The 26,060-nt window shown below is 60.5% G+C and overlaps 1 protein-coding gene across 1 annotated transcript in view; it reads right to left on the bottom strand.

Moving 5' to 3' along the window:
- Positions 1 to 2,394: 2,394 nt before the first annotated feature.
- Positions 2,395 to 26,060, bottom strand: part of SND1 (staphylococcal nuclease and tudor domain containing 1) — a 484,534-nt gene continuing 460,868 nt past the window's right edge. The window contains exons 17-24 of the mRNA XM_075558633.1: positions 14,122 to 14,310; positions 8,573 to 8,714; positions 6,447 to 6,570; positions 5,773 to 5,842; positions 5,341 to 5,454; positions 4,672 to 4,875; positions 2,987 to 3,031; positions 2,395 to 2,902 (exon numbers count right to left, since the gene is read on the bottom strand). Of these exons, the coding sequence (XP_075414748.1) occupies positions 2,837 to 2,902; positions 2,987 to 3,031; positions 4,672 to 4,875; positions 5,341 to 5,454; positions 5,773 to 5,842; positions 6,447 to 6,570; positions 8,573 to 8,714; positions 14,122 to 14,310 (954 nt within the window). The 3' untranslated portion in view covers positions 2,395 to 2,836. The remainder of the gene's footprint in view (positions 2,903 to 2,986; positions 3,032 to 4,671; positions 4,876 to 5,340; positions 5,455 to 5,772; positions 5,843 to 6,446; positions 6,571 to 8,572; positions 8,715 to 14,121; positions 14,311 to 26,060) is intronic.

Genomic DNA, 26,060 nt, shown 5'->3' with positions numbered 1-26,060 from the left:
CACACACACACACACACACACACACACACACACACACACACACACACACACAAAATCTACTAGAACCCAGGTCTAGAGGCCGTGGGGACTTCCCAAGCTGCTTTCCTCCCTACCACCCCCTGCCCCCGTTAACCAAGCCCTCCCTGCACCCTGGCCCTGTCTGTGTTGGGGAGGGCAGGGCGGGGCAGCGGCCAACTTGGCTGGTTTGATGCAGCTCAAAGCACCAGCATGGCTGGCATCCCACAGTGAGGCGGCCTGCTGGGTTGAGCAAGTGGCTGGTAGTGAGGCCCAGGCGTGGCCCCTGGGAAGGGGGTAAGATAAAAGGCGTCCAGGACTCTGGTGCCAGGTTCCCCACCTGCTAGCAGCCCAGCTGTCTGGAGGGAGGGTGGCTATGAGCCCCCAGCCCACTTCCCCAGGCTGCTGGCCAACCTCGTGTAAATATTATTATACTCCCACGCATCCGAAGGACGTTCATTACTAAAACACACGCCACCCAGGGCAGCCGCATGGTAATTAGGTTCAAATTAAATTAGCATCCTCTTGTAATTAGGACATCAATAACCACTCTTGAAGCACCAGACCTCCAGCCCCTCCCTGTTACTTCCCACCCACCACAGGCGGATGCTTGGGAGGGGTCCACTGACTGGATCCCGGGGCATGGGATAATCAAACCCGTAAATAAGGTGTGGTGGCCATGCTGGCTTCCAGCAGGTCCCTCGGGCGTGGGGATGAGGGCCAGGGTCCTGGGGAGCAGCCTCAGTACATTGCTGGTAACCCTTGGGCCCTGTGGAGATACCCAACATGTGGCCAGGGAAGCCATGCTGCCCACCCCCTCCTGCACGTTGTCTTCCTAGCCCCCCAGCTGGACCACTGTCTCTTTTAGATCCCTTGGCCTTCTGTCCCTGCTGCGTGGCTCCTGGACCACACGGCCCAGAAGAGCCCCCGTGATTGTCTGCATCTCTGTGGGAGGGTGTGTGAGGGGTGAAGGGAGGTGGTGGGTCAGCTGGGAGGGATGGTGGGCAGAGTGAGCCCTAACCCAGGGCGACCTGACCTGCGAGGCTGTGCAGTGGCCCCCGCTTCTTGGACTCCGTGTCAGAGATCGAGCAGCCATGCAGCTGGGCTGCTCTGTGCACAGGTGTGCCTCTTCTCAGAGCACCGGGTGGAAGGGATGTGGCCAAGACAGGGACGCTCAGTCGGGGTCCGAGTGGACAAGCAGCTTCACCAGCGCCTGCCTCGGGCCCGCGGACCTCTGTCCACAGCAGCCTTGGAAGCGAGAGGAGTAAGCAAGGCCTTCAGTCCTCATTCCCATGAAGGAGAGCCTATCCTGGGGCATCGATGTAACCACGGCAACCACAGAGCCAGTGAGATGATTTCAGACCCTTTGACAGAGAAGGGGCTGCCCTCTTGTCCCCCTGCCATCTGAGCTCAGGGTGGGGCAGAAAACAGAGAGGGCGGGGTGACTCCTGCTGCCCACTGCTGGCAAACAGGCCGAAGGAACGTCAGGGTCCCACTGTGGAGCCGGAGTGCCTGGCACTACCGCCCGGGCACAGGCAGCTCCATCTCACTGGGACCAGCAGCAGACGATGCAGGGGAGCCTTGGCCACAGCGTACTGGGAGGGGCGTCAGGCTCAGGCTGGCTGGCCACACCTGCCATCTGCCAGCTTCCTGAGACCCTGGACTGACGTAACAGGACAGCCTGCGTGGGAGTGGGTGGGGAGCTTGACTGGATGGACACCAAAACTCAGTGGCTCGAGAGGTGCTGCTGGCCAGGGGTGTGGGTGAGACCTGGCCCTCGAGGGTCAGTCACAAGGACTGTGCCTGGAGGGACAGAACCACATGGAACCTGAGATCCACTGCTGAGGACAAGGAATGGGCCCCAGGGACTGCTGCCCCCCCCACCCTGCCAAGCCCAGCAGTGGGGTCCCTGCCCTTCCTGGGAGCTAAAGGTAGCCCGGGGTTTCTGAGCATGGGGCCCACGCAGCCTTGGAGACCTTGAAAGCTGAGCAGAGCAAGGATGGCCTGCAGAGACTGGTCCCTGACCCCAAGTGCTCTTGCCTTCCTAGCACCTCCTCGCCCACCTTGGGCACAGGACACAGGGACATCACACCTTCCTCAGGGAAGCTGAGGACAGCCCACGGGTACAACCAGGCTGGCTGTGCATGCTGGGTGCATGCTCCCTGCTGTGTCTCGGCTCCACAGCGTGGCGGTCTGGTGACCAGACCTCCAGCCTCCTGAAGGGTGCGTATGGCCCCTAGGGTGGCCCCTCCCTCCCCATCCTCAGCTCTCCACACTTGCAGGGGACATGGCTAGTCACCTGGGTGATGACCTAGGGGTCTTTTCAGAGCCAGGGCCCCTCCTTGGCCTTGGGCACCACAGGGAGAGAGGCCAGGGTGCTGCAGACGCACAGACGGCTTTATTGGGCCTGGAAAGCGTTAAATACAGACCGAGGGGAGGGCTGGTGAGCAGGCAGTGTGGACACGCTGGCCTCTGGATGCACAGAGAATCACAATCAACAGGGCGACAGAGGGCAGGGGGCAGGGGGGCCTCGGGCACCACCTTGGGTGGCCGGGCCACCCTCCATGGGGGCTCTGACACGTTGCTTCCTGATTTGAGGACAATTTAAAAAACCACAAAATCGCAATAAAAACACGAAACCAGAAGGTGGGCTGGTGGGGGGCTCTGCCCGTGACCCCAGGAGGCTGGCTGACCCCACCCACTCGCCAGTCGACGAGACGATGCTGCCATACAATGAAGCAAAGCTGGGCCCGCGGCGCGGCAGGGTCTGGACCGAGCTAGGGGCACGGTGTGAGCGGTGCTGGGGCCCACTCGGACCTCCTTAGCGGCTGTAGCCAAACTCGTCCGCATCGTCGGCGCGGAAGTCTCCGTAACGCCACAGGTTCAGCTGTGAGAGAGAGCAGAGACCGGTCACCTGGGCCAGGCAGCCCCTGCCCTCAGCACCTACTGAGGCTCCGAGCCTGACACTCACCCTGGCGCTCTTGGCCGACTCCTGGGCGTTCAGGTATTCTGTGATCTGCAGGGGAGACGGGGACAGACTGTCACCTAAGCAGCCAGAGGCCTGGCCAGACCCTAATGCCACTGTTCAAACCCTGCCCCCCATCACTCAGGAGAACCCCAAGTCCCCTATGGAAAATTCAAGGGGCATAGCCACATCAGGGAGCTGGGTAGCCCCACTTTGCACCGGCTCTTCCATCTCCTGGACATCTTGGCCCCCCTCCCCACATCCCACCCCTCCAGATCATCTTACGGAGCCTCCAGTGACCCCCCAGCATCAGGCCCACCCGCCCTGTATTCTGCATCTAGCTCTTTTCCCCCCGCTGTGTGTCCACGCGTGATGTGTGTGCTGGATTTATTTTGCGTGTTTATCCCCTCTGCTCCCTGGGACTCAGGCTGAGTGACAGGGACACTGCAGTCATCACTCCATCAGGGCCATGCCCACCCCAGGGAGCTCCCGTCCGTGACAGGGCTTCCTCAGCGGTGGTCTTTGTGGGGGCGGGTGCCCAGGTCTTCTGGTGGCAGCTGAGTGCCTGCTTAACCACGGTGCTCCCTGGCCTTGTCATGCAGGACCAGATCTCTCTCGCTACAGGGAATGGGGCATCTATGGGGAGGGGTCCAAGCCCCTCTACAGTGGGGTCCACACTGGACTGTTCCCCAAATGGGTCTCAAACTGGACAACCAGTGCTGCTGTGGACCCATCAGGCCTCAGGAGGTCGACAACTGGGGAGCAGAGGATAGGCAGAGGGCCAGCCACAGGCAGGGGGGAGAGGGAGGAGATGGAGGAGGAGCCGGGTACTTTTCCCATAGCCTATCCACCCTCCCTGCTTCACCCTCCCTGCTTCACTGCTACCCTCTGTCCACACTGCTTCCAGACACCTGTGCTCCAGGTGACAGTCCTGTCCTGACTGCGGGCTGGGGACAGGCCAGGAAGGGCAAGGGGTATGAGGGGCCCAGCCCTGAGAAGGCCAGGTGGGCACAGGGACCAGCTGTCCCAGCACCTGGAGCAGTCCTGCAGGTGGTCAGGCATGCCAAACCAAAACCCGAACTCCTTGCGGTCGAGTCGGTGCTGACTCACAGTGACCCTGTAAGGACGGGGCTATGGGTTCCTGAGACTGGAGCTCCTCATGGGACTAGCAAGCCCTGTCTTTCTTCCCTGGGGCGGCTGGTGGTTTCGAACTGCTGACCTTGGAGTCAGCAGCCCAACACGTACTCACTACACCACCGGGGCTCCTTGGCAAGGAGCATCATGGAAGGGATCTGGCACTGACAGGGGGACTAGGCCATGGCTCCAGCCCCCATCCCAGGACCTCCCCCGCAGGACTGGGAGACGGTGGGTTAGGGTGGTGGGGTGGGCTGTGGCCCCTGCTCGTCCCATCCGTCCACCCCACAGGAGCCAGCAAGGACTGGGAGGTGAGCAGGGCCATCTGCACTGTGCTCCCCCAACCCCTCCCCCACAAAGGCAAACTTTTCGCTCCAGTTTGCAGCTACACTCTTGCTCCCAGCCAGCCCCGCAGCCAATTAATCTGGGAAGTAATTAGCTTTTTTCTTCTTCTTTTTTTTTTTTAATCCAACAAACCCAAATCCATTATCTTCCCCCAGCAGGCGTGTAGGACAGGGGTCCCGGGGCCGGGGCTGCCCTCCCCCTGGCGCACGTACCACTTTCTGGAACTGCTTCTCCTTGCGCACCTCCACCATCACCAGCCCCTCCTTCACCAGCCCTAGTCCCACGTCGCCCTTGGAGTCGGCAAACTGCAGGGTGACGTGGGGGCAGCTGGCGCTCAGGTGCTCCACGTTGAGCAGACACTGCGTGTTCTGGATGTCCCGAACTACACTGTCCACGGCGTCTGTGCGTGCGTCTTCCTGCAGCAGGGGTGAGCGCCAAGCCTGTCACCTCCCCTCTGCAGGGTCACTAGGCCCCTATCAGGCAGGGTCCGGCCCGGGCTCGGCACCTCCACAAGACCCTTTCCGCGTGGAATGTCAGTGAGCCTCCAGATGCCCCCTGGGGACACCTGTCCCACAGCTCCCTTCCCCACAGGTGGGAGCAGGGAGTCTCCAGTGGCACACCCGCTCATTCCCGCCCTCTCAGGACCACCTCCCGCCTGGATGGTGAGGTGGTAGCCCAGCTATTCCTCCAGATCTCCCTGCTCAGCCACCAGAACATACTTTGAAGCCCCCCTGACACCCCGTCACACCTTTGCCAGGAACCTGCCAGACCCAGCTCCCCCCTCTCTGGGCTCCTCAGCAGCCCTCTCCTGGGCACGCCGGCTCCTGACAGGGCCTCATGGGTGGAGCAAGCTGCCCAGGAAGGAAGACATCTAGACTCACATCTTGGGGCACCTGGATGAAGGCGAAGGCGTACTCTGTGGCTTGGGCGGGCAGCGTCCGTGTGCTGAAGGCGGGGGGCAGGGCTCCCAGGCGGGTGGACGGCAAGACCTCTCTCTGCAGAGGAAGCCAGGGGCAGTGGCACCACTCACGGCTGGTCTCAGCTAGACCACCCTGACTGGCTGCGCTGCTCCTGCTCGCACCGAGAGGTGGCACTTCTGGAAGTGCTGATGACCAGAGCTCTGTGTCCTTCCAGGACCGGTGCCTTGGTGACTTTTCCAGAAGCGGGGTGCTCCTGGCTCAGGCTTGGAGCACAGACCGAGACCGCCCAAGGTCCCGCCTGCAAGTGTCAGCCCAGCCCTCAGCCCCTGGGGTCCTGCTCCTCATGTGTTCCTGCAGTCCTGGGGCCCCCTCCCCCGTGCTCCCAACACTCACGTTGCCGTAATCAATGTAGAAGACATGCACTTTGGCAGGAGACTCCACTTTTTCTATGCGGGCACGGTACCTGTAACGGCAACAGGTGGTTTCAGGGTGCGCCCAGAGGGGGCTGATTGCCTTGGCCACTGGGATGCAGGCTCAGCGTGACACCAGGGCCTCTGTGGCCACCTAGGATGGTGCTGGAGTCTAGCAGGGAGCAGCCAACGCTGCCCTTGGGGCACAGGCAGACTGCGGGGTGTGTATCCAAACATCCATCTGGGACATCTGTCTGGGAGGTCTCAGCAGGGAGCATGCTCCAGTCGAGTTGTCACCTTGGGAAGGCCACGGCCCGCCTTCACATCACACCCGGTGACCACTTCCTGCCTGCTCACATCCCAGACAGGCAGCTGGGTGGCCCTGACACCATCTTCTCATGTGGGAAAGGGGAGTGCCAGAGGCTCCTGACTGCCAGCCAGGGTGCCCACCCCAGAGGGACCCCACCTCTGGAATGCAGGGGGCTCCCAGGACAGCAGGCAGGCCCTGGGGGTGGGGTGGGGCTGTGGACAGCCAAGGGGACACTTGGAGAGCTGGCCTGGAGAAAGGCAGAGTTCTCAGGCATGGGCCGTGTGCATCTCGTGAACGTGAGGGCAGTCCCTGTGCAGGCTGGCCTCTCTCCGTGGGTTCTGGCTCACCACTCTCCGTCGATGAACTTGGCGATGCAGAACTCTCCGCGGCGTGGGGCGTAGGAGCCCTCCACAGGGGGGTGGCTGGCGATGTCCGTGCGCATATTCTCCATCAGCTTCTCCAGCTGGGTGCCTGCGGTTGGAGGGGGTGGGTGGAGGAGGGGGTGGTGAGGCCAGGGCCCGGGTTTCCTCTAGTCCGGTCTTGGACTCAGGCCTGGTAGCTCACTGACATTCAGGCCTCGCTATGAGAGGCCCTGGAACTTGCGTGGCTGACCACAGGGGCAGAGAAGTGGATGGACCTCCCCTCACGAGCCCAGTGGGCTTGCCGGCCAGCATGCCACTCCCATGAAGGCCAGTGAGGTGGTGTTGGGCGGCAACCACTCCTGAAGGACAGGCCCTGACCCTGTGGGAGGGGGCCGGCCTCGGGATGTGCTCCTCCTGACAACACCCCTGCCCCCCCCCCAACCCCACGGTCCTCTTCTCGGGGCAGGGTCTCCTCTTAGGGAGTTGGACCAGGAGTCGCAGTGCCCACTGCCCCTGTGTGCTGTGTCAGGTCAGGTCTGCTACCATGTAAGGCTGCCCACTGTTCTCCTTTTTAAGGCATCCACCTTTATGACTGTAACTCATAGACTGTCGGAAACAGAATGCAGCACACGGTTAGGGCTGTATGGCAGAGAGCAGGCTGTTGCGTCTACATCTGGGTAGGACTTTTTCCCATCAGGCACAGCAGCGAGGGTGCCCTTTTTTCCCGTCGCAGTGTAAGTGCTCCGGGACCCCCACTCCACTGAGCACCAGCTCCCCGCGGTGCTGCCCTGGAGTGGCGCTCAACTTCAAACCCCCTTGCCATGCCCCTTCAAACCGGTGAGGGGAGACTGCGCATGTGGGGCCAGCACTAGGCCGAGGCTCTGTGTTGTGTACAAGCCCTGGGCCGCTCTGTGGGGCTGAACGGAGCTCCACAACCCCCTGCGTGGCACTGTCCCCACCCACACCGGGGACTGCAGAGCCTGCTGCCAGACCTCCCTGGCTCCCGAGAGAAGCCCCTGCAGACTCGCCCACCCCTCCTGGCTGGAGAGGGGCAGAGGCAGGGCTTGGCCTCCAGGGAAAACCTGGCCCAGGAGGGCATTGCCCGGCTGCTGGTCATGTGGCCATCCTCTCATCTGGCCCTTCCCAAAGGCAGATGGGGTGACAGGAGGCCCCAGGGAAGTGGGGGTGAGGGGATCAGAGGAAGGTGCTCTGTGGCGCCCCCATCCCCCTCATCCAGGAGTACAGAGTGTACTCTCCGCCCACCTTCTCCCCCTCCTCTGAGACACTCATGCCCAAGCCCTGGGGACAGGGCTGTCAGGGGGAGCCTTTGAGGCCAGAGCCCTGGAGTCCCTCCCTGCCAGTAGCCCTGGTCCTGAAGACACCAAGACAGGTCCCCCTCCACAGGCCCAGTGGCCAGGGTGGCCTGCCCCAGTCAGTGTGCCTGGACAGGGCACAAACTCTGGGACTGTCCTGCTGGCCACACAGGGCTCCTTCCCTGTCACCACCCCCAGGCCCAGGAGCAGGCCACCCGCGTTCCCGCCAGGCAGGTGCTGGGGTGATGTCCACCAGGGATGGGCGGCCTCAGAGAGGTGGATTCCAAAAGTTCCTCAGTGCTGCCCACCTTTCCCCCAGGGCGAGGGGCCCACAGGGCAGCTGTGCAGGAGCCGCCTCCCACCATCCCTGGCTAGGGGATCCAGGCCGCAGGCATAAGGCGAACAGGTTAGAGAGGGTCCTTCAGAAAGGCTGCCCGTGGGATGTGCGGCCGGTTTCCATGGAGACAGGCTACCACTTGGCTGTGCTAACCTCTGGAGAAGGAGACAGCTCTGGCATCCCTCATCCTGTTCCCCCAGAAAGCTGGGGGCTGGGGCCTGATGGTCAAGGGTACCACGTCCTGACCACACACAGACTGTCAGTCCACTCACTGGTGGCTTCCTACGGGGCTCAGAGGCCACATACCCCACCGTCCACCCAGGCAGGCCATCTGGGAGCCACACGAGTCTCCAAGGGGCACCCAGCCCAAACCTGGTACCTTGCCAGGCCTCAGAGGGGCTGCCGGGCAGTGCCCCTTGGGCTGCCCAGGTCCCGGTAGCAGGGTGGTAGGCGGCACTCACCGGTCTCCACGTCCTGCACGTAGAAGTGGAGGTCGTCGGTAATCTCGGTCACAAACACGGGCTTATAGCTGGCCGAGCGCTCCTTCTCCTCCAGCACGGGCACCTCGTCCTCCACAGGCTGCTCCTCGTAGTGGGCCCACACCTGCAGGCCGGCGGACAAGCAGGGCAAGGGCTCTGAGCAGGCTGAGCTGGCCTGCTGCTGGGGGTCTGGGGGGTGTCCTGGAATTCTGGCCTATATCAGAAGCAACTACACAACCTGTTACTAAGATCCTGGAGAGACGTAACCAGGCACAAAGGGCGGCCCCCAGGCGCTGCTGGAGCGCAGGGGATATGAGAGCAGGTGAGCAGCCCCGGGTCACACCTCTGCACCCTCAGGCCCAGGTCCTGCTGTCTTCCTCACCTCACCTGGAGCAGGACCACTCCGCCTGCCTTCTCCCAGCTCGGCTGCTAGGGTGGCAGCCACCCAGAGGCTGATTCAGCAGGACAGCTCTTCAAGTCCAATCCCGAGACCAGCGGATTACTCAGGTAGTGTGCCGGTCAGAGCAAGGCATGAGGTGGCTGCCAGGCAAGCAGCAGGCAGGGTGTGGGCTGGGGACTGGACCTGGCACAGGGATGGGACAGTGGGAGCCCAAACCTCTGCCATGGTACAGTCCATCTGATCCTCACAACTGCTGAGTGGGGACTGTCTTGTTGGCTGCCTTGGAGCCACTGCCACCACGGTAGCCACCACGGTAGCCACCACGGTAGCCACACACGTGAGACGAAGAGTGGTTGAGCACGAGGTGCTGGCCACTGTGTGACTGACTGCTGTCAATCATCTTAGGGAGGGCTGCCCTTGGTTTTGCTGTTTTGCTTCTCTGTCAAAGTGGTCATGTGACTCCACCCTGGGGGACTGGTGGCCTGCAAGCCTGCCCACGTCACCGTGCCAGGCTGTCCAGGACTTTCAGGGGCCTCTGGGAGGAGGGGCAGCACTGAGTGGTGCCAGGCACTACCCCTTGTAACCCTTCATCTGCCCAAGCAGAGTCCTCTCTCTGGGCCTTTCATCCCCAAGCTCAAGAAGGGGGCTAGTTTGACTCCGTCGCTGAGTCTGTCCCTGGGGGCACATGCAGGTTTCTGGGTAGCACAGGATGCAGCTGAAGAGAAGGAAGATGGGGATGGCTGGCTGGTTGGTCTTCCGCTGAGCAGGAGTGAGGGGGGAAGGGCTCCCACCTGGAAGGCTGTAGGTGGTGAGATGACCCAGAAGGGTAGAGACTGCATGTTGGCCGTGGGGCTGTGGTGGGCCCTAACCCACCTCCTCCTGACCCCACTCACTGTCCAAGCTCAAGAGGCACAGTCCCATGCCCCCTCCACCCCCAGAGGCTGGTGCACATTCAAGTAAGTGCTAGGGGCTCCAGACAGACTGCAGGCCCCAGGCCCTGCCCGCCCATAGATGGACTTGACCTTTTAGACTTGCCCAGAAAGAGCCTCTGGGGACACCCCGTGGCCTCTCCGGCTGGGCGCTCCCATCGATGTCTAGTCCGCCAGCCAGAACATGGATATCTGTGCTCCCAGTCCTTGGGGATGGACAGGCTTCCTCCTCTCCCAGACACTGCCAGCACCTCCTCCCAGGAGCTGGAGCTGTGCCTGCCCCTGCCCTGCCCAGTGGGTGCCAGCCTGCGGCATTCCCTCTGCTTTCTGTTCCACCCTCGCTACCCCTGCCTCATTCTCCTGGTGCCCCACTCGAGGCCCAGGCCTCCCGAGAGGGCTAGGATCCTGGGAGCCTCTGGGGGTATGCAGGGAGTCCCGCTTCCCCCAGCAGTGGGGGAGGGGGCGAGTCGGCTGGGAGAGCTGGGAACAGAGTGCCGTGACAGGGTGAGAGCAGAAACCGCTAATGGGGCCTCCAGTACCGGCGCTGGGCCACGGGGGACCTCCTTCTCAGGGGAGGGCTGCGGCTGCCTTCTGGGAGGCTCTGCAGGGCAAAGCCAACCAGGCAGGCAGTGGGGCTCCTTGCCCAGCCCGAAGTGCACTGCCAGGTCTCTCCACACAAAGTGGAAAGGGACTAGGTGGGGGTGGGAGTGGGGCCAGGCAGCTTCCCGGACAGAGAGCACAGTGGGGTGGGGAGGCAGCAGGCCTTCTTGTTCCCTAGAGCATCGGTTCTCAAGCTACGGGTCTAGACCCCTTTGGGGTTCAAACAACCCCTTCATAGGGCTCGCCCGATTCATAACAGTAGCAAAATTACAGTTATGAAGTAGCAACGAAAATAATTTTATGGTTCAGGGTCACCCCAACATGAGGAACTATATTAAAGGGTCTTGGCATTAGGAAGGTTGGGAACTACTGTCCTAGAGGATGTGGTGGCCAGCTGGGACGGGCAGACAGAGGCTCTGGCAGTGGTAAAGGCAGTGGCGGGGGGGACACTCCCTGCTATAGGGGAGCCAAGGGCAGGCTGCCATGCCCTGCGCACACGTCTATGATGCTGCAGAGCTAGTGTGTGGGGCAAGCGGCTTCCCTAGGCGCCACCCCTGACCCCATGGCTGGCGTTCATCATCGTAGGCCTCCGGGGACCCTGTGGGGACAGCCCTCCGACCTGCCAGAGGGTTAGTGGGCAGAGGCCGGGACCCTGAGCCTCTGGGAGCAGCCTGGAGATGCTGGGGACCACCATGAGGGCCTTCCCTGCTCTGACACTAGCTCCAGGGCCACGGAGGGGGCTGCCCATGGACGATCACTAGGGCCTGGTGAGTGGCCAGCAAGCCCATGGCCTGTCCCGGGCACAGCGCAGTCCCTGCTATAGACCGGTGATGTCTGAGACACACTCCCCCTCTCCCACCCCCTGGCCTCTGGCTGCTCTGCCTCAAGTTCCTGGCTGGCACAGACAGCCCTCCAGACAGGCTTCTCCCACTGTCCTTCCTGGCTGGAGCCTGTCCTCTGCAGCCAATGTCGAGGCTCTGGGACAGGGCTGGCATGGTGCCAGGTGGTGGAGGCCTTCAAGCCACAGTGGGAAGAGCCCAATAAAACCGAATCAATGGCTTACCCAGCCTGTCCAGGGCCTGCTGGGATCCAGGGGAGGGGGAGCCCAGGCAGCAGCCCCCCCGCCCAGTCATACCGACATGCGTTTGTCTCTCCTGGCTAAGGTGGCCTTCGCGACACAAAAGGGGAAGGGGTGGGCTCTGGGGACATCCCAGCTGACCACTGAAGCTTGGCTCCCAGTGCCTCAGAGGAAAGAGGAAGCCCCATCCCCATCTTCTCAGAGGTCACGCTGGAGTGGAACCCACCCTGAGACCCTGCCTGGAATGGGACCAGGTGGGTTGGTAGTTCTTCTCATCGTGTCACATGCAGGCAGTAACGAATCAACAGCATCGGGTCCCACCTTGGTTCCCTTGGCTATTTCTGAGCGGAGAAGCCTTCCGTGCTGCAGGGCACTGTACTCTCCTAGCCATGGTCTGTGTCATGCCCACCACAGGGCCCTCCCTGATGCATCTGGGCAAGGGGCTGATAGGCTTATAGGATCCCAGGAGGAGTCATTAGAAGGATTTGTGGGGATTGCCACCCTGCTGGGTACAAACGCAGTCCTCTCAGATGTTACTGGTGGGGAAGAGCCCGGTGTGGAGTGTGCTCTAGGCAGAGAACGTGCGTGATTCTGGAGCAGCAGCAGACGGGGCCAGCTCGGGTCAGCACACGGAAGAAGAGAAGCCGGTGCCGCAGACAGGAGGCTGCCTGTGGACAAGGGTCCCTCCAGGCACTTATAAGGGGACCTCAGCTTGCTGCCCCACGGAGCTAGGGCTGAGGCTTACGGCGGCGGCGGCGTGGCATGGTGGCATGCCCCTTGCTCATTTATTCGCAGCCCTAAACAACCTTTGCAATATTGACCCAGCAGGGCAGAGGCCAGGCCAAGAGGCTGAGGGTCAGAGAGAAGGCTTGCGGGGGTGGGAGGTGGGGGGCGGTGGTGCATAACCTCGACTGTGTGAAGGTCCGCTGATCATTCTCAGCTGAACGGTAACTGTTAACCTCCCTAAAACGCAAAAGCCAAACTCACTGACGTGGAGTCAACGCTGACTCACAGCGACCCCACAGGACAGGGCAGAACTACGTTTAAGTTTCTCAGGCTTTAATTCTTTATGGGAGAACACAGCCCTATCTAAGTGCCCCACAATCGTGAGCATCGACTGTGCTGGGTGGCCACGTGAGTTGCAGTGTTACCGAACCCAGCCGAGCAGCAGAAAGTACTCTGGGGGGCATGGCTGCCGGACAGAGGCTTGTCTGACCTGGATTTCTTTCCCCTTTGTGTAGCTGGAGGGGTCAGATGTCCCCCCTATGTCATTTCTTTGCTACATAGATTCACTTGCTGGGCAGCCGGGGGCTTGTCAGGCTCAGGCCCCGGGTACCTCAGAACCTGGGTCTTCTGGCTCGTGCCTGCCACACTGAGCCACTGCCAACCCTTCTTGAAGGTCCAGCCTGTGCATCCCAGGCATTACCTCTCCCGCTCCCACTCCCACTCCCACCACCCCCTGAAGCAGGCAGACAGGACTCTTTTTCTCAGAAACTGCAGCAGATGGAACCCCAAGAGGGTGCCGTGCAGGGGCCGAGGCTGCTCTAGGAAGGTGACATGGAGGCTCCCAACGGCTGCACTTCAAGGTGGGGACCCTTCAGACCCCTGGATTCCTCCCACAGCAAAGGGCTGGCAGCTTGTGCCAAATGCCAGGAGCAGGAAGGAAAGCTGCTGCAAGAACTGGGGGCAGAAGCGAGAACAGAGAGGTCCTGAGAGGCGGTGGCTGCTCAGACAGGCCTAGAAGGCTCCCGGTCATTTCAGTAGGGTCTGGGCCCCGGCTTGGGGTCTCCAGTTTGGACCCACTGGGCAGCCCGAAGTAATGAGCTTATGGCTCGACTGTCCTACAGAATCCTCCTCGGGCCTGGAGGCCCTGACAAACAGGTGGTTTGCTGATTTATCCCTGTCTTTGGGACTGGGCCCCAAGTCAGAGGCGACAGGCTGAGGGCGGTAGTGTCCAGGCTGGCTCCCACTACCAGACAAGTGGCTTCCTTAATCGTCTATTTGCTTCCCAAAGTGCCCCCCTTCCCCCTCCTCAGTGCAGTGTCTGCAGATACTGATGAGTGGGGAATCTGCCTCCCAAACAGCTTTATTCCTCTCCCGGGGCAGCTTCCAGAATGGGCTTCCCTTCAGGGCCAGGGAGGGAGGTTCAGATGTAGTGAGTGTCCAGTCCTCCGGGGCCTGAGGCAAGATTGTGGCAGGTAGGAGAGTGTCCCCAGGGCTCGGGCCCCGGGGGTTCCCTGTAGCTCCTCACTGCTCCTATGACACCCCTAGGTCCATCCGAGCAGGGAGGATTGCCAGTTGGAGCCTGTGTCCCACTCAGCTCTGAAGAGGCCCAGCCAACAACACTCGCAGCCAGGCCCCTGGTCCAGGGTCCGAGATGACCACCAGCATAGCCCCTCTGAGGGGAGAGCGCAGACTGGCCACCTGTCCCAGGGAGGCAGCAGAGATTCGAGGGTGAGCGAAGAGTGGTGCCCGTGTCCCCCTGCCCCTCCCCACCCCCCATGAGGCCGACTTCCAGGCCTACCTTCTCCTTCTTCTGCTTGGCGGCATCCTCAGCAGACAGCAGGGACTTGTAGTAAGCGCTGCGTTCGGCCGTGAAGTGGACCTTGGAGAGCGCTTGCTCCACCAGCAGGACAGACAGGTTAGAGCCCTCGGTGTGCAGCCAGCCGATGAAGTTGCCGGCCTTGTCCATGCTTTCCACCTCCACCTCCACCTGGAGTCAGGAGAAGGGCATCAGCCGACGGCCTGCAGGGGGCAGGCTGAACAGGCAGGGGCTGTGCGCACAGGCACGGGGAGGAGGGAAGGCCCAGCTGAGGCTGTACTCCTACAGTCTTGGAAGTTGGGTCTGAGCTTCTTAGCTCCTCACTTGATAGATCTGTCCACGAGGAACCCTTCGAGCGCCCCTCCCTTGACAGACCCCTGCTCTCCCTCTCTCAGGAGGGTGCTTCTGGGACAGGACAGGCCTCTCAGAGGGTCAGCTGGGAGGCGGGAGCACCATGCACTGTGGCACACGGCCCGTTTTCAGCACCTCCCCGCCCCCTACCCAGCTCTGAGCTGGAAGAGGGGCGGGCCCCAGGGAGAGGGTGCCTGTGTGCAGCCTTAAGAACAGAATGAATTTCCGTTTAATGAAGGTAATTAAGGAGGTTGCCATGAAAGCCAGGCTTGGAGGGCAGAGGAAGGGGGTGGGGGGCAGAAACCAGGCAGGAAGACAGCCACCCTGGGCAGGTGTGCTGGCTCTAGCAGGGCACGTGGAACATAAGCCTAGCCTGTGGCTGTCACACTCCCCAGGGCTCCAAGGGGGCCCCACGGGGAGGGGCCCCAGTCCTGCTGGCTCCCAAGAGGACAGTCATTATGATGACGCACCTGGGCAGGGTCCTACCCGCTACCCCCTCCTCTGAGAGCCCACGCCGGCAGTGGCCCAGGCAAGCGACTTCCTAGATTCTTCCCCAACTTCTCGCCACCTCTGCTAAAGGGGACAATAAACGAGTTTGCTGCTGAATATAAAAACTTGTATTAATTTAAACAGCTTCAAGCTCCATTAAGCAATAAACTCAATGTCTAAATATCTGGGCATTCACTGGAGCCTGGGCCGGAGCCAGTGACACTGGCCAAAGGCAGGGGGCTAGGGAGAAGGCATGGGGGTGAGCAGTCCACCTCTGCCTGACAGAGCAGGGTACACAGGAGTCCCCAAGAGGGGACAGAGGTGTTTGGTGCAAGCGGCCAGGGCCGGGAGGCAGGACTCTGGGCCTTCCTGTCAGGCCTGGGCATCCTCTTCCCAAGGTGAAGTACTCTGGTGGAGATGCCCGGTCTACAGTAACTGCCCCGTGCTGCGGGTACAGGAGGTGAGATGCGGGGCTAAAGGGCTATAACAACGGTGCTGTAGGTGATACGACGCTTACACTGTGGGCCTAGGATCTAGTCCAGGGTGCTGTTAATGGGGAAACTGAGGCGTGCAGAAGGGACGCACAGTCAGCAAGAGGCAGGCCTGAGAGCAGAATCAGGCCTGCTTACTTCCAGGCTGTGGGCACCAACTGTTACCATGCTGGGCTGCTCATGGAGGTTGGCGTCCACCCAGAGGCGCTTCAGAATAAAAGCCTGGCGACTACAGAAAGTCAGCCGAGAGTTGGAATCGACTGGGCAGCCACTGCCGCAGCAGCAGCCACCCGCTGAGGGGCACAGCCTGACTGCCCATGTAGGGAAGCCACAAGCCAGCAGGGTTGCTGGAGAAGAGACGGACTGGACAGCCGGGCATTCGGCTCCCATCCCCACCCTGCCTCCTCGTGGGGCGACAGCACACCTTCTCTCACCAGCCCCTTTTCCATTGCCTTCTGCTTTGGACACAGCCCTCCCTGCCCTCAGGCCAGCTCAGGGGTGGGGATTCCGAGGCTGGGACCCTGGGCGCTCGCTGCCTCTCTGCTGAGCGGGGTCTACCCAGCACCAGGGCTGTGGGGCTGGCGCAGGGACACGTGAGCATGTTCTCTGGTCCTAGGTTGTGGCAAGGGCCTTTCTGCAGGTCTTGTTCCTGTGGGGAAATGGAGGGAGGCCCTCACCAGCAGGGAAGCGCCTGCATTCAGTGAGGCGAGGGGAGTGGACACCCAGGCTGGAGGGGAAGCTGGCCACGGGGTGGACAGACCCAGTCGTCCTTCAGGAGGAGGGCCAGGCTGCTGGGCAGCATGGGTGAGACGAGAGTGGCACATGGCAGTGCTCTGCTGGCTTCTCTTCACCGGCCCAGCTTTCTCAAACAGGCGCAGGCCCTAGAGCAGCGGTTCTCAAACTGTGGGTCGGGACCCCTTTGGGGGGTGGGGTGTGTGTGTCGAATGACCCTTTCACATGGGTCACCTGATTCATAGCAGCAGCAAAATTACAGTTATGAAGTAGCAAGGAAAATAATTTTAATGGCTGGGGGTCACTACAACATGGGGAACTGTAATAAAGGGTCGTGGCATTAGGAAGGTTGAGAACCACTGATCTAGAGCAATGCTGGGAAACTAGAGGGGCCTCCTGCCTGCACTGGGTGAGCCACATGGGCAGCTTGTCGCCACTCTCCTGGACACCCGGCTATGAGGACTGAGGCACAGGACAACCTGCAAGCCCTCCACAGTGAAGGCTGAGGTCACAGAATGCAGCAGCTCGCCCTGAGGCAAGGGGCCCATAGCTGTGCCTGGGACCGCTGGAGCCAGCAGCAGCACAGGCCTCTCCAGCAGGTGAAGGCTGGCCTCGACAACCCCCCCCCCCCCACCTGCGATCCATGTACTAATTTGGACTTGACAAGTCCCTGGGCCCGGCCCTCCACAGGAAACCGTCTCTGGCCTTGGGTACTGTGCTGGCACAATAAACTACTGCACCGTTATATCCATCTCAGGTCGTTCGTAGAGGGAGACAAAGCTGTCACTGCGTGCCTCAGCTTCCCTTTATTACAGCCACCCAGCTGCCGCCACAGTAATTTCTCAATTCAAGCCAAGACTCTTGGGAAGGTCGGTTGAGTGGGCGCTGGGAATCCTCCCCCCACCCCGCCTCCACCTTTTGGACATGCCTCAGCTTTGAGAACCACACAAAGGTCAGGAAGACTGAAGCATACGCTCTGCTCAGCTCTGAGGTCGCAGGGAGGGTGCATGCAGAAGGTCAAGCAGGGACTCCTGGTTCCAGGGTGTCCAGCTCCACTGCTTCAGTAGCCTCAACCAGACACCAACGGGAGGCCCATTGGGGCCATGGTGATGCATAAGCGGGACTGTGTAGGAGCTTGTGGTGCAGAGGGGAGGGGAGGGGAGGCCTAGGGGGAAGTCACTGGGATACGAGAGTAACACATGTCTAAATGCAAACCATGTGTTCTTGATCATATGGACCTCTGGGAATCTGCAACTGACCTAGGCTGCTGTGGGTCCACGCTACCCCTGTCTGTCTCTGACACTCCCCTTTATCACCATAAGTCCCTGAAGGTGGCCTGTCAGAATGGAGCTGGTAGAACTTCAGTCCCGCCAGGAAGCCTTTTCTCTCCGACGAGCAGGTCACTGCATCCACCCACGGAGGTGTGGGGGTGCTGGGTAAGCTGGGGAGTGCTGTACAAATGTGCACAACATTCTACCTCACTTCTTGGTGTCTCTGTTTACCTTTCTGTCAAACTGGACCCCCAGTCCTATCAGCGTCAGAGGACTTGCTGTGACGACCAAGCGCTGAGCTGCAGTGCGCACCTAGGAGGAGCGCACAGGGGCTCTTTCACCCTCGTGAGCGTCCATCACTTGCTTCCTGCTGGGAGCGGATGAGGAGCCGAGTGGTGCCCCAGACAACGCTGGACTACAAACCCAATCGGTGGAAGAGAGGCGGTCTGCTCCCGGGAAGACTGCCGTCCAGAAACCTTGCGTCGTTCTGTTCTGTCCTACAAGCTCGCTATGAATCACATTCGACTCAGGGGCAGTGGGCTTGGGGTTGTTGCAGCAGTGACTGCATTTTCAATGTCCTTGTTCTTCAAGGGACGGAACGCCATGAAGAATAAGGACATTGCAGAGAGGAGCCGCATAGATTCTGAAGCCTGACAGGCTTGAATTCGAATCCTAGGTGGGGCGGGGGGTGGGCTGTGTGTGTGCATGTGTGTGGGGGGGTGTCTCACGGTCTCTCTCCTACCGTGTTTCCTTAGCTGTGAGATGAGGAGAATGGCCTCCCCCTGAAGGGTTCTGTGAATTAAATGAGGCAGTGCAGAGCTGCTTCCTCTGCCCATCAGCGACTGAGTCGGCCTTGCCAGGTCCTGTGCCCCTGGATGGCGCAGTATGCAGCCATCCTGCTCGGCCTGCTGCGTCCTGGGATTCACCCACCTCGTCACCCTTCTACTGAGCAAACATGCTGGCTTCTTACACCCTAGTGTCTTCACACTGGACACAGGAGTGGAAACTGGCCAGAAGGGCTGGCTATCCCCACCCCCTTACCCCCACTATGGGCAAATGCCCTCTGCTGGCTGAGGAGCCCACCGTGGTATCCAAGTAGGGGGTGGGCTGGGTGGCCAGGGCCCTGCTGCCTCACAGTGGGACACGTCCTCCTTCTCCTAAGCACATTAATGTTGCTAATGAAATTGTTCTGGCTTATTTACCAAATTAATACAAACGGTCCAGGCTGTTAATTTGCATGTCTCCTAATTGCCGAGGGAGGAAGAGCACTCTGTGCCCGGGCACCATTTGCCCCTCAGGGCCCACTGGCCAGGATGGGTGGGTGAAGGGGGGCGGTGACGTGCAGAAAACCAGAGCCCCCCCAGCTTTCCAGAGCTGGGGTGTTGGAAGAGTTCATGCAGTGCCCTTGGCTCCAGGACTACAGACCCACACTGCCCCTGTCCCTTTGCCCACAGCTGCCCAGCTCCTTCCAGCAGGCCATTGAAGGTTGGGGGTGGGGTGGGGTGGGGGGATGAGAGGAGCCCCAGGCTTCGGATGTACAGATATTACACCTTGAGTGCACATCTCCCCCAAGCCCATGGCCCGTGGGGTTCTGGGTCTCCCGTGGGACGTGGCGCTGTGTGTGTAGGGGGGGCGGGGGGGGGCGACAATGAACTCCCTGAGGCAGGGCTAGCCACCTGGGCCTTTGTTGCTTGCCACTCTGGACCCTCAGTGCATCTCAGCTATAGCTGGAAGACCTCCCCAGGTCAGGCTGAGGCGGGCTGAGGCAGCCAGGAGCATTTTAAGGTGAGGGCCCCTGCTGGGGCTCAGGGCCCTAAGGAAGGGTTCCACACAGGTGCATACCCACAGACCTGGAAGAGGAGGGAGCCCTAGCTTTCCCCAGGGTGCTGGCATGTCTGAGCTCGGCGCCTGAGGCTGCACAGGAAATGCTGCTGCTGCTGCGCCAGCCTCAGCCTGCAAACAGCCTGGGGCGCTCCCGGTCTGCTCCCCAAGCCACCCCCACTGCCCCCAACGAGGCTGTCCCAGGAGAGACAGAGCTGCAGCACCTGACACCCCTCAGCCATAGTGCAGGGGACTTGGTTCCTTCTGTGGAGTGAACCAGGGCTCCAAGACCGGGACCCCCCAAGGCCCAAGCCTCCGTCAGCAGTGGGCACTGCCGGGCCTCTGAAGCTGGGAGTAGAACGGGAGTTGTGAGCTCAGGTAGCAGTTTCCACCTTCGCCCCCTAAAGGCTGGCCCTGCACAGCTCTCTGGGCGCTGTCTCCTCATCTATAAAGCGGGAGGAGAACCCAGGTCCTCGGCAGCCTCTCTCTGAAGTGCAGGAAGTGATAGGTGGGAGGCCAGGGCTTGGAGCTGGTGAGGAGCCAGAAAGGACAGTGAGGTGTCTTGTGTGAATGTGAGGACACACTGGGGGAACCAGGAGGAAGTGACTCCCACACTGCTGGATGTGAGATGCTGGGGCCTCTTCACAGCCTTCAGCCTGGCCTGGCTCTCTGAGAGCACAAGGAGCTAGTGTGCGCGCGCATCCCCCCGCCCCACACACACACACTTGACTCCTTCCTGTTCACGGGCAGGGCCACTGCCACAGCTGGAGCTGTGGTGGACCTGCAGAGACACCACCTCCGCAAAGTGGCCGCTCCAGTGCCGGCTCGGCTCTCCTTTCCGGGCCACACGGGCTCGGGCTTTTCTCAGCGGATGAGCAGTAACACCACGCAATTAATAAGGCAGTACTAAGCTTGAGGGGGCGTGCTCTGGGGTGCTGAGAGGCAGCACCTGCGGACGGACGCCTCCTGGGCCTCACAATACCACCCCAGGGGGGCCAGAGTGGGTCTTTCCTGGCTGCCCTTCACTGCCATATCACAGAAAACTTCTTTCCTATGTCCACTCTGCTCTGGCCCATCCCAGCTCTAAGAATTCCGGAAGCCAAGCTCAGAGTGGCACTGTCACAAGAGGGGCTTTCGGGCATGAAGAGGCAGCTGGCAGCTGGGGGCTACCTTCCCCCCAATTTCTGGGCTGAGGGTGGGATGGCGGTGGGGTGGGGGCAGGGAGCGCTGGTCCTGCTTGGGGCCAGGAGGCACAGCCAAGCACAGGAGGAGTCTGCCCTGCCGGGAAATGCAAACCTGCTGACTGCAGGCCTTTGCAAGCGAAAGCACAGTTTACAAACTGATGCAATCTGATCCTCCGTGCAGACAACCAGGAGAGCAGGCTGCTAGCTGCCCAGGAAAGCCAGGGGCTGGGGGCTAGAGGGAGATGGAGGAGTCTCTCTGCTGAGAGTCAGGCTCGGAATGAGGCTCCACCAAGCCCTCCTTCAGCCCTGGGCCCCGGGGGGGCCACTCTCTGGGCCTCCTTCCCCAAAGGCTTCCTGAGCTCAGGCTTGCGTTGCACTGCCTTCTGAGAGCGGCCTGCTCGGGAGGCTCCAGGCAGCAGGCTTCACCCCAGACCTCCATGGAGGCCATGGAGTCAGCCAGGAGCGAGCCCCCCGCCCCCCACCGTCTGGTCAGAGGACCTCTCCCTGCAGGGCCTGAGCTAGGACTGAGGAGAGGAGTGGTGGTGGTGGGGGTCTCTTTGGTGTCCCTGTGGTGGGGGGAGTCAATGCAGGAGGCTGCGGACCCTGGACTGGCACAGCGACTCAAACACAGGCGGGAGGGTGAGGAGGCACAGGGCGGGCAGCGTGGGGTCTAGTTGCACATGGGGTTGCTGTGGGTTGGAATCAACTCAAAAGCACCTACCGGAACCACGTTCTATCTCGGACCTGGGCTGAACACACCCACATCTTGTACAACCCGTTCAAGTCCAAGTGCCAGTTCCCCTCCACAGGCGCCCCTCTGCGTCATGTTGGACCATCTCCGGAGGAAGATCCGCAGCCTTGGAAACCCACTGGGGTTCTACTCTGTTATGTAGACAGCAGTGGTTTCAGCTGCCACTGTTATCACGGACCCCACGGCTTGCTTCTAAGACCCCTGCCCTGTGCACCTCACTTCTCCATCTTCTCTACCTGGACCACCCTGGGTTCCCACGCGTCTCACAATTTCTTCCCCTTGTCTTAACAAGCTCTTTGGCTGAGATCCATAATGACTTCTTTCCCTGCCATCTTGGAAAAAATATTTTTAATTAACCTGGGCTTAGATGGCACCCATCCTCTGCTCCCTTGGAAACCAACCTATCTGCATCAGCTATCTTATCTCTTATCACTGTCTTCCAATCTCCTTTCACCAGGTGTCTTTCTTCCTGTAGGAACAGCTTGCTCACTACGTCTGTCTCCCTTCTCTCGTCACTTGTGTAGTATGTCATCCCACACCCTTTGGAACCCCGTCAACACCCTACCATCACTACTGTTCCAAAGGTCATGGAGGACCTCTTAGTCACTAATGTCACCATTTCTGCCCAGAGGCCACCACTTCTGACCTTCAAATGAGCTGGCAGAGCTACGCTGCCCCTGTTGGTACGGAAGCCCTCGCTAGACTTCCATGATTCCCAATCTTGGCTGCGTCTCTCTGCTCTTTACTGCTTTGGATTGTGACCGCCTCTCCAGCCGCATCTCTCTCTCTCAGGGCTCTTACCCAGGACACCAGCCTCCCACCTCCAACCAGCCCACTTTCCCAAACTCAGCACCAGTAGACCGAGACCAAAGGCGGGTCCAACCCTGAACACACTGCCTTCGCCAGGAAACCTGCTCTCCCACCAGCCTTTCTCGTCCCACTGGTGGCAGGGGCAGCTTGGGAGCCACCCTCGGTGCCCCATTTCCAGGCCACACGGCTTTGACAGCCTCACCGCTGTGTGGAACAGTTTCACTCCAAGGCAGAAGGTGGGAGTCCACCCGGGCATGCCTCGGAAGAAAGTCCAGGGGAGCTGCTTCTGAGAAACCCGTGGAGCCCCTCGTGTCAGTCCTGCGGACACACGCAGGGTCGCCTGGAGTCACGACGGACCTGACAGTGCCTGCAAACTGGCTGGCCCTTGTCCTTAGTGCCCCTCCCTGAGCTGGCAGTCCTGTTGGTGACCCTCCGAATGGTGTCCCTGCTGCCGGCTTTACTCACACTCTATCAGGAGCACCCCAGTCTCAGGTCCTGCTCTTTGGCTTACGGCAAGTTACTGAACCTTGTTGGGTCTAGGCTTGTTTCCCTGTCTGTCAAGGGGGCACAATCATAGCACGTACTACCTCAAGGGGGGTTTGTAAAGATCAAGTGAACTGATTCAAGTTAAACACTGCCTCTCACTCAAAAACTCACTGCCATTGAGTCGATGCTGACTCAGAGCAACCCTATAGGGCAGGGCAGAACTGCCCCTGGGAGTCTCTGAGCCTGTAGCTCCTGACTGGTGGAGAAACTCTGTAGCTCTCCTGAGTAGTTGCTTGCTGGTGGTTTGAACTGCTGATCTCGCAGTTCACAGCTCAAGGGGTAACAATGACACCAAACCCTGCCCGGCACATAGTAAGGGACAGTCAGACCCTCCGACGAGGCGAGGACAACGAGACCTGGTCTCAGGTACCTGGCGAGGGACACCATGCTCAGCAAAGTGGAGGGGCAGCGAGAGGAGAAGGTGGCCCTCGCCTAGATGGAGGGACACAGTTGCTGCAACAACGGTGAGGACAGTGCAGGACCGGGTGGTGTTCCACTCTGTTGTGCATCAGGAGCGGCTTGAGGGCACACCTAATAGCTGCAGTTTACCATAAGGGCTCAATAAGTGCTATCTTGGGGGGAAATCCCAATCTGACCCCTTCTCTCTTCTGCTGAAACATTTTCCTTGATCCCTGATAAGAGTTCCAACCCCCAAGCACAATGCATATGCTTCAGTCTCGGCTCTCGTTGGCTCTCGTCACACCAAAGGGCTCCCCGACCGCCCATGCCATTCCACCCTCTGGACATGCTAGTCTTGGGGGCTAGAAGGCTTGTCCGACTACTTCCACACCAGCACCACCCATCCCTCCATCATCACAGGGGTGAGTGCATCCAAGTAAGGCCGTCACACTACAGGTTGATGTCAGGTGCAGTTTTCCTCCTCAAATTCTGCTTCGAACTGACAACCTTTCCGTTAGCAGCTGAGCTCACACCCATTGTGCCACCAGGGCTCCTTACTGACCTAGGCGGTGCTTTCCTCCCACCACTGTGGCCATGCCATGACAGGGCCTCGAAGCAGTCACTGACACATGGCACGTGGCAGGCATTTGGAACAGTGATGAGAGAGCTGAGACTCCCCAGCTCACAGCTGTGGTCCCGGAGAAGGAACAGGCCTGGGACAGAGCACCTGAGTGGGACCAAGCTGCACCAAAGAGGCCTGCTCCCTGTGGCTCGTGGGACCCCTGAGGGACAGAGCCTCGCGTCGGCTGGGGCAGCCAGCCATACTGACTCCAGCAGCCCAGGCCGATGGGTGGCAGGGCTGTGTGCAGTCAGCTATATTTTGCAAGCCCGGGCCCTAACAGCGAGGATGGGCGCCTCTCCTCCTCCTGGCCCAAGTGCAAGAGCAGTAGCCACAAATACCCTCTAATCTCTTACTGCATCCTTCCCTCAGCAAGGAAAGGTGGTGGGCACGATGGCCCCGGGCAGCTAGAGGAAGGAGTTAAGGGGGCAGGAGGCTGTGAAGGCCAGGTCCTGGGGCCCACACCCTCTAGCACATGGGACCCTGAGTCTGGCCTGGCTGGAAGGGGTCAGGTCCTGAGGTGGGGGTGGGGTGGTGGTGGTGAGCAGCTGCTTGGCATTAGTGGAGGGAATTTGGCCTGGGTCGAGAAGCCCTGCTTGATTGGGGATGGGGCAGGGGGAGCTACTCATAAGCTGGGGGCTGCAGGACAGCTGTCCCCTTCCTTCACTGACACTTGGTCACTAGGAAAGGGGCCCAGATGCCTATCCTGCTTGCAGGTCAGAAGAAGCAGGCAATGTCCTTGTCTCATGACCCTGACCCCAACAGATGGCAATCTCCATGCACCACCCTCCCTCCCCCCATGCCCCCTGTAGAGCAACCCGGGGAGGGGGTGGGTTGAGACAGGGTGGCATGGTATTTGGGACCTTTATCCCCTTTCCTCTTTTGTCACCAGGCTTTCCCTATCTCCATCAGACCTCTTATGAAGCCCCTATCCCTTTGCCCTTCCCCTTCCTCACACTCATCCTTCCCTGTCTGTCAACCTGGGTCTGGGATGGCATCTGAGGAGGGCTGGCACTGCCACAGGCTGGCAGCAGCTGGTGAAGCCTTAACCCTTGCCTTGCCTACTGATTTTGAGTACAGGGGACACTGGGCACCGAGGGACCGGCCTGTGTCTGCCACAGATATGCTCCCAAATTCGGCTCCTGACTGGCCTGCCAGAGCAGGGTGTGCACCTCATTTTTCGAGGGGCTGCTAAGTCCTAGATGGTGACCTCTGGGCTCTACCAGCAACTGACGGGAGGGAGAGGAGTTCCTGAGCACAGCATGGCGGTGAATCCTGTGACTGCCTTCTAGAGCAGAGAGCCTGTGGGGGGAAGCCAACCTTCGAAGGTGGGCACACACACACAGGCGGCCTGCGTAACTGCAACTGTCCCCGGGCGTCAGCGGGGGCCCGGCCTCGGCCGCTGGTCTCTGGTGCTGACCACTGGTTTGTTAGTGCTAACAGCAGTTAAAGTCTCCCACCTCTCACTCACTCCCGCCCGTCTCTGTCTCTGCCTCCTAGTGCCCACGGCCCATGCGCTGTCTGGCTGCTCTCTCTGCCCTGTGATCAGAGGCAGGAAAGGCACACAGGATGAGCCAGTAGCTCACTGCTGATCCTGCTCTCAGCCCAGCCTATTGATGAAGAGGAGGGGGGCACTAACTCCCTCTAACATCTCAACCAAATGATCCGCGGTCCCAGGAGCACCTGGGTGGCCCCTCAGGCCATGGTCTGGGCAGGCTGATTGCATCCCTTCTCCAGAAGGGTGAAGGGTGATACCGAGCGGGAGGTCTCATGGGTCACAGGGTGAGGCTGCCAGGGGGAGTGTCCCAGCACCACACAGCCTCCGGGGAGCCCGCCCAGATTCATGCTTCTGTCAAAAGCACTCCACGGAGCATCATGCCATCCTGGTGCCACCTGCTCTTCTGAGCCCACTGTCTTCTATACAGGATGTCCCTGGATGAGGCCGCTTCCCTGTGTCCCCTGGCCCCAGTACCCTGTCTGGGCAGTGCTGGGAGGTGTGCCTGGCAGAGCTCCTTTGCTTCTGGGCAGTGCCTGCCCTGTGGCAACATTCCTGGTTGCTATCCATAGCTCTCCTCATGATGCTCCCAAGGCCAGGCAGGCAGCAGGAATGCAGACCAGCCTTGGGATGGAGCACAATGCGCTCTGCGAGGAAGGGCTGTTGTGCTGGGAGCATCAGCTCCAGAAGGATCCAGCAGGGCTGGAGAGGGGCCAGGGAGGCCCAGCGGGGCAGATTACAGAGCCGAGAACGTCTCACGGTGATTAGGGTTCTTCAAAATGGGGAGACAAATGCAGAGGCGTGGAAATGCTCAAGAATCACTGGGGGTGTGGACAGAGACGTTGGCCCCACTGCCATCAACTATGCAGGGAAGAGTTCTTTGCATCTGTGAAGTAGAAAAGCATGGCCTTCCACTGCGGTGGATGGCAAAAAAGGACAAAGACGGGCCTGCTGGCTGTAAA

The sequence above is a fragment of the Tenrec ecaudatus genome, chromosome 9, assembly GCF_050624435.1.
Source record: "Tenrec ecaudatus isolate mTenEca1 chromosome 9, mTenEca1.hap1, whole genome shotgun sequence".
NCBI classification, from domain to species: domain Eukaryota; kingdom Metazoa; phylum Chordata; class Mammalia; order Afrosoricida; family Tenrecidae; genus Tenrec; species Tenrec ecaudatus.
This window is presented reverse-complemented; position numbering and strand designations above follow the sequence as displayed.